The sequence below is a fragment of the Barbatula barbatula genome, assembly GCF_947034865.1.
Source record: "Barbatula barbatula genome assembly, chromosome: 5".
Classification (NCBI taxonomy): Eukaryota; Metazoa; Chordata; class Actinopteri; order Cypriniformes; family Nemacheilidae; genus Barbatula; species Barbatula barbatula.
Genome location: NC_136769.1, coordinates 16,465,445 through 16,473,557, shown reverse-complemented (window position 1 = coordinate 16,473,557; position 8,113 = coordinate 16,465,445). Strand labels below are relative to the sequence as shown.

General features: G+C 37.0%; 1 protein-coding gene across 5 annotated transcripts in view; it reads right to left on the bottom strand.

The window, feature by feature from the left end:
- Positions 1-4,776: 4,776 nt before the first annotated feature.
- The window catches only part of card11 (caspase recruitment domain family, member 11), a 28,953-nt gene continuing 25,616 nt past the window's right edge, over positions 4,777-8,113 (bottom strand). For 4 of the 5 annotated variants that reach the window (XM_079455713.1, XM_079455714.1, XM_079455715.1 and 1 more), the window contains exons 23-24: positions 7,312-7,427; positions 4,777-6,839 (exon numbers count right to left, since the gene is read on the bottom strand). In XM_079455713.1, coding sequence (XP_079311839.1) covers positions 6,635-6,839; positions 7,312-7,427 — 321 coding nt within the window. In that variant the 3' untranslated portion in view covers positions 4,777-6,634. The remainder of the gene's footprint in view (positions 6,840-7,311; positions 7,428-8,113) is intronic. The other variant, XR_013786612.1, reaches the window with a different exon arrangement.

The window sequence follows — 8,113 nt, the reverse complement described above, 5'->3', positions numbered from 1 at the left end:
CTGTATTTGTTGGAGTAACAGTACATCCTTCAACTTGCAGTTTATAATCAGAAATATTCGGTTTGCGTGTCTTTGGTCCGATAAGTAATATTTCTGTTTTATTAGAATTTAAAAGAAGGAAATTACAGGTTATCCAACGTGTTATATATACAATATAAAAATAGCTTAACACAACTATTTATTACAAGTATGGTTTGTCAGAAATGTGGGCTTAACCCTGTCATTGTTCAGGTAGTTAAACATAGGTACTTTGAGTTAGTGAATTCCTGTGGAGGAAAATCACTTGCTGCCCTCCAGCATAAAAACACGTGACTGCACAACAAGACCTATAAACTCACCCGTCTGGTAACAATGTGTATTCATGACCTTAATATGTATGTAAAGACAACATGGCAGACACACAATGTTTGTGGAAACACACAGTTTGATGAATAAAACAAAACTAGTAAGGTTCATTTTCAAAAGCAGTGTGTGTGTTCTTACTAAAATAAAACACAATTCACAGTCAAACACCTCTTGTTGTTTTTCTGTTAGAATGTAGGCTAATAGGTGTAGTGTTTTCTAAGAGATTACACGTCTCTATTAATATTATTAATGGCTATCCAGGTTGGCAACTGTATTATATATTAGAAAATGAACGCATCATTTATTACAATGTATTTAAAGTTGGAGACACAAGGTAAGTTTAATGCCACTTACGAAAATTAACCATAGTTTAAAACAAAGAAAACATGGTTTTATACAGTTGAAAAATGGTTTTGCCAATAGTATGCAATGCACCAAAAATCATGGTTACGACACTAAGCGAGCACCCCCTGCTGGTCTTACTTACATCATTCACCAGCGTTATATTGACCTTTTTTATTTGATTTTAAGTGCCATCTTATTGGCAGGGTGTCATCACCAAATTAGTCTTTTTGAGGCAAGGCAGCTGTTGTGAAAATGAACATTTATCCCAGAATGGGCTGTTCATCATTTACTTATCTTTGAGTTGTTCTGCATCTGTATAAAAGTCTTTGTTCTGATGAGCACAGAGAAAGATATTTGGAAGAATGCTTGTTTTATTTTTATAGGACCCCCAGAATAACAATAAAATAATATACAGCTAAATGATGTCAAAGGGAAGAAGATTTGTGATTGGTTTAATTTAGGACTTGTCCAAGTAGATTTGTACATTTCCCTCAATATTTTGGAATTGGCGTAACCATAGGATATAACCCCTGGCCCTCACGAAGATGTAAGGGATTGGATATAAATAAGATTCATGATAGGAAGACAACCAATCTTTCTGTGTGTTCAACTTATCAAGATCATTTAAAACATATTTATCTTACATTTGGTTTGACTGTGAGTGAGGCGGGCCAAAACTATCCACATGCTTTAAAAATGTACAAGCACTTGATTTTGTTTCAGATTTATAGTCTCTCAGGGCGGAGAAAGACTCCTCATGTTGCCAGTTGCTCTAAAAATGTCAGCATAGCTGTTCACTCAGCAGATGGCAGTGTAAACCTGTGCTTCCTTTTGAAAGTTCGCTTTAAATCACATTTTCCTCATGCATATACATCGCTTGTCATGATCAACTCTGTCCGTTAGATTTATGAAGGTAAACCAGAGACAAAAAAGTGAAGTGTACAGTTTCACTCGCAGGTATAAAAACTGTAACGTGTAATGCATTATTGTTGCTTTTTGTTATTATTGTGTCTTGTGACCTTTTGCCAAAACATAATATATAATATGCTGTCAACATATTCTACAATCTTTTCATATTTAAATGTTAAATTAAATGCCCACCACAATGCCAAAGCACCACAAAGACATTTCCTCAATAACACCATAGGAGCAGCAAGTGAACGGGATAATATTGTGCCACTGACCACTAACATGTGAATAAAGACTTCTGAAATTAGCATATAAATAGTGACTTTTTCATTTGTTCGTGGCGAAGGAAGAAACTGATTACTGTGGCCCGATGCAGAGTTCTTAAACCTGTTTGTGGAGTTGATGTGCACAAGGAAAACATTTAATGGAAAAGCTTTCAGGTTGATGTTCAAGCAGGAGGTTAATTGGACTGGGTTTTGGAGGAAAGATTGAATCAACATCCACATAAATGACAGCTGAAGAGGCTTTCAGACCATGATTACACATTTTGATCACCAAATCAGAAAGCAACGCACAAATATACAAATATCAGTGCTTCTCATATAACTATTACAGCCGGAAATGTTTTCTTACTGGTCCTGGTGCTACCAAGCAGGGGCACCAGTGGAGGACCATGGAAAAATAACTGCTTATAGCTTTATATCATCACAGGACTGGTCATTAACTTAAAGCTCCAGCTTTTTGGAGTATCATTGACAGAAATGCAATATAATATTGTAACAAGGTTCAATAAAAGGGAAGGAAGGAGACGGGAACTGGCGAACATAAAATACATTTTAATTAAAAAAACAAACAAACAATAAAACACAACGTAAAATCCAGGCCTGGTCCTCTCTCACTGACGGTCCTGTCGCTCGTCCTCTTATGCTCCACAATCTCCTCCATGATACGAGACCTCGCATCCCAGCTTTAGTCCCGCCTACCCTACAAATATACATAACTATGTAAATATGAAATCAGCTTGTTTGCTATGTATGTACATGTCTATTATATGGTCTTAAGAAGTTATTTTTCACCTTGTTTTCAAAGATGTGACTGTTATTAAATGTAATCTCCAAACAATATTTTTAGCAAAGTAACTCAGGGATGATATAATCTTTACTGGAACAAACATTTGGCAAATACATTAGATTAGACATAAGAACAGTCTAAATCCTCGGTCCTGATTCCGCTAGACCTTTGCACCCTCCTAGACCCCATCAAGAACCCTGCGTTCAGCGATCCAGCGCCATCTTGTATCGCCTTCTCAAATGGGCAGTAAATAGTTTCCCCGCACGTTCTCCTTCACAACTCCTTCCTGGTGGAACATTGTTTCTAACTCAGTCCGTTCAACCACATCCCTAATACAACATTCATAAAACTACTTAAAACTCATCTCTTCTGTGAATACTTGACAGACAAATGAGAAAAAACTCTCTTCTCTCAACAGGTAGTGTTCTAGCTTTTGTTGAAACTAGAAACCTTGTATAAGCACCTATTGTACTATTGCTTTTTGTATGACATATATCTTATTGCTCCCTGATCTCTCTGTAAGTAGTTTAGGATAAAAACGTCTGCTAAATGACTAAACGTGTTCAACGTGTTTAACAAAATCATTTGGCAGTGCTCTAAACATGCTTAATAAAAATACATTTGTTATCAGAAATTCTTAATGTCCTATTTTAGAAAACCGAATACGGCATTAGTCTGGAAACTCCTAATTTCCGCCCTCAAATTTCGTCTTTCCATACTAATCCAGACCTGGAAAACAATCAAATAAAAATCCATACTTTTCCAAAACACGTAGGAACCCTGAGAACTGCAGAGAGTGTTAAACTTCCCAAGAGAGAAAGGCAGAAAGAAAAACATTCAGACTAATGCAACTGTATTTGGTGAACAGCGAAAAATATGTAAAGTAAAAATTCTAAAGTGATAATATTAACACGAGTCACCCAAGTTACAGAGGGTGAAGCTGATGAGCAAAGGTTTTCCGATTAAAGCAATGATCTTGAAAATGTGTTTTTCTAAACAACTGTAACAAAGGAACACCCGAAACCGAATTTAAGGGTGCGGAAAACATATTAACGTGTGCTTGGCTGAACAGCCAGAAGAGAAGCGAAAAACCTTGGCTTCTCAAAACAAAGGATGAGTGAGATCTGATTGTTTATGAAGTCAAGGGTAAATTAGGAAGCAGTATTGCACAGCATCACGCCGTTGCACGGCAAATACAGATGGTCTAGGCGCAAAAGTTCTGATCTTGGAGACGGTAACAATCAGTCACAGAGTCTTTTATGACATTTCGGCTCCAGCGCCCCTTATAGACTTGACTGATGGATGCAGGGACCGCCACGTTTAACAGATTGGTAAGCCATCTGCCACAGCAAAGCGACACTTCCTGTAGCGATCAGCTGTATGAGAAAATAATAATAGGTTGCAGAGCATCTTTGAGCGGTGGTTGCATATGGCAGGCTATTTCAAAGGGTTGTTTTAAATAGCTGGATGATGATAAGGAATCCAAATCATTTGTTTATGTGCTCATGTAATACTATCGTATGCACGGGTATCTCAAGCCAGAATGGTTTGCTCGAGACATTTCAGACATAATGCATTTGCATTCATGTGCAAATTATATTTTCCTATCTTACTTCCCCTTTTGCACTTTCATGCATTCATCTTAAAAGCAGTAAACAATCTGACGTTTTTAGAGGATAGTGCCGCAAAATAAAAACTGCCAAATCCCCCCAGAAAGTAACAACCCTTTAAACTAACTCAAATACTGCTTTGTGTTTTAGTAAACAGACATAGATACGAGAGCTTTCTGAATTGTATTTACAATCACAGTGGAAAGTTGGTTTACCGTCAGAGTTGTTGTCTGCAAGTGAACCACTCTGAAAGGAACCACTACCACCACATAAAGACGTCTGCTGCAACTGAAATTTCCACTGCGCTGCTCATGACACACACTGTCCAGGATTTCTCTTTAAAGCCATGTGATCGTTCTTCAGTTTTCACTTTAACAGCAAAAACGTGTCACTTTCTTTCTAAAGCACAGCGTGTATAATTCTTCAGAAGATCTACAACAAATGCAGTTTTAACACCAATCTCAGCTCCATACATCAAATTACAGAAAACAAATGCTGCGGCTTACAATCATTTATTATATAAAATACTATGCAGCTACATAAAATATATTCCCCTGTCTTTTACAAAACAACATATGTATATAAAAAAGAAAACTACTCTGTAGGGATTTATTAAATCAGCTTTTTTGGGAGGGGACTGGGACAAAGAAGATACTGTCATCAATAATGCTACATTTACAAGTTCATATGAAGTATATTTTGAGGGCAAATGAATACTGAGATATTAATGTTAATATGGGGCTCTGTAGTTCAATCCACAGTTTGGTACAGTAAATGACCCTGCAGATATCGTCAACCTTACCAATACATATCGACGGTTTTAGCTGCAACAACATCAAAGAACATAATGTGGCCCACACTTAACTTCCGGAAGACCTCCGCAAATAATAACTAACTGTTGAGTAGTTTTAATGTCATTAAATACAGTTAATATACAATATAAATTAAATATAAATGTTGTATTATAACCAAACATAGACCGGAAGTTAACTTTGGGTCAATGCGTCCAATGAAAGCGTCTATATTATATACATCTGTATTATATCTTCACAATAGGGGATGACATGCTACACTACACTGCAAATAACTATTTCAACCTACCCATTAAGAATGACATGTCTGAATATCAAGCAGTTATTCTATATCTATGGGATATTCAGACTTATTAGAAATATCAAAAATAGACATTATGAGTATAAAATCATCTTGAGAAGGGGAATGCATGTTTCCGGAATAATTAATGGGACAACATAATGCAAATACAAAAGAAAACTTTACAACAGGGCTATCTAACCCTGCTCCTGGTCATCTCCAACCCCAATGAAACACACCTAGACCATCTGATCAAGGTGTTCGGGATTGCTTGATAATTCAGACAGGTGTGCTGAAGCAGGGTTGGAGCGGCGGTTTGCAGGATGGTTGCTCACCAGGAGCAGGGTTGGAGATCCCTGCTTTACAAGATGCAAATTACAGTAGTAAGCTCAAATGTAAAAAAAGGAATCGTATTTAATGCCATGCAATTATAGCAGTGGTTCTCAAACCTTTCGGTTGTAAGGCCCCCTTGTTAGGGTTGCATTGGTTTGTGGCCCCCCAAATAAAGACTTATGATCTTAAACTTAAGATGGAATTAAACCGGTGACACATAAATGCTGGAACATCAATTCGTTTGGTTTGTGGTATTCTTTTTATGATGTTTGGTTGCACAAAACTTATGATATATGTTTAAAAATGCCTCAAAAACTGTGCCCCCTGGATCTATCTTGGCCCCCCCAAGCGACCACTGAATAATATTATGCCGCATTTGAAACCCTGGCAAGAACATAGCAGCGAAAAACAGCCCCGCTGGTAAGACACACTGTTCTCTATACTAAAAAAAAACATTCTTAGGAACATACGGTGGGCTTATATTAAAATAAATATAAGTAGCACATTAGTAAACATAATAAACGTAATATGACAAATATATCATTAGTATACTTACCGTGGCTACTGTATACGGTGACAATAAAAGCATCAGATTTAATTTACAATTATTTACATAAATTCGTGGTTAGAAACACAATAGAATCAAGATGCAGTGGGCAGGGAAATACTATTACTGAGTAGCTCAGGTGGGAAGTGGGAAGGATAACTGTTGGAAAGTTGTATTGTCAAAACATAAGATAGCTTTAGGGTGAGAACCTTTCCACCGTTTACTGTACTATGAATACCGCACATGGTACAATGCCTCATCCACATCTTTGTATTGCAGACAGAAGTGCAGTTTGTGGCCTTTGACAGTCACTTCCTGTTTTTGCTCGCAGAAATACCATGTATCCTTATCTCGTGATCCCCATTTGCTTACAACCGGCCATTTAGAGGAGATCCTGCTCGACCCAGACCGTCTTCTTCTGCTCATCAAAAATCTTGTCCTTGATGAGTTTAAGAAGGTCCTCCACTCCATTCCAAGAGTCCGGTTCCACGGTGGCATACAAGCACGGGAGAATCTCCAGCTCTTTTTCTTTTGAACGGCACATCTTGAGAAACTCATCATCAGAGTCCACTTTTAGCGGCAACTTTCTGCAAGAAGGAAAACATACATTTTATAAAAACAGAGCTGTCAAATGAATAATTGTCATGAATCGCATCCAGAATAAAAGCTTGTGTTCACATCATATACAGTATGTCTGCCTACTGTGCATATACAGGTTCTATTTATAAACACATACACATACATATTAAGGAAATATTTACATGTGTTTATTTATATTGGCCAATCATTAAAATTATATATGAATGTTTATACATTTTTACATTTGATCTCTTTCTTAAATATATGCATGTATGTGTATGTTTATAAATATAATATGCACATTACACAGACATACTGTATATTATGTAAACACAAACTTTTATTCTCGATTAAAACAGCCCTAATATTTAACAATGGTGAGTTTTCTATGACCTTCAGGATTAAAAGATGAACATTGTGCATTTTGAGATCTATTTAGTTTTGCAAGACGGTATAAAAAGATTTTGGATGACTGCTTGCCTCAATTTTTTGATGTTCTTCTCGCAGATTTTAATGAAGATGATAATGGGGTAGATTTCTCTCCTCAGCAGGTCTTTCACACAGCTCAGATCAGCTTCCAGTAAACAGTGCTTATTCTAAAACCATAAAGACAAAATATAATTCACATTTTCTGTTTTGAAACATTTTAAATGAGTTGCATGTTTGTGATTTAAACAAGAAATAAACATCTCTGCTTGTTGATGTTGAGAATTCTTCCAGCGATGGCACACCTCTCAAATGTGTGAGATTTGCAATGGAAAATTCGAATCATCTTCTGACACATTATGCAGTGAAAAACAATGTGCAGACTCAAGTTAACCACCTGATAAAACCTAACATTCAGTCTTCATCCACAGCAAACATCAGACAACAGACGCTATCTGTCTCATTCGCTGCTTCCCCTTTCAGTTGGGCGACACACTTGAGAGCTTTACAGAGCTCTCTATACACTGCCACAGAAAGGCAGAGTCTTACTTTCCATTCCTTTTCCAGTATCTATGAGTATCCATTCTCTGTGGAGACGATGGGAATGAGTAGAGATCTCTGAATTAGAGTTCGAGTACAAAAGCTGAAACTCCTGCCGATATATGGTCACCAATTTATGCTGTGCCAACCCACCAGACATACCTTATAACCCAGGGTCATTTTCTCATCAATCTAATCCTGGATTACTGTGTTAAATGTTCCACGCACTTTCTTTAACTTTGGGACTCATACTGTATACATTAGGCACCACACTTTGATGGTAACCCCTCTGTGAGTGTAAAATCATGTTGAACAA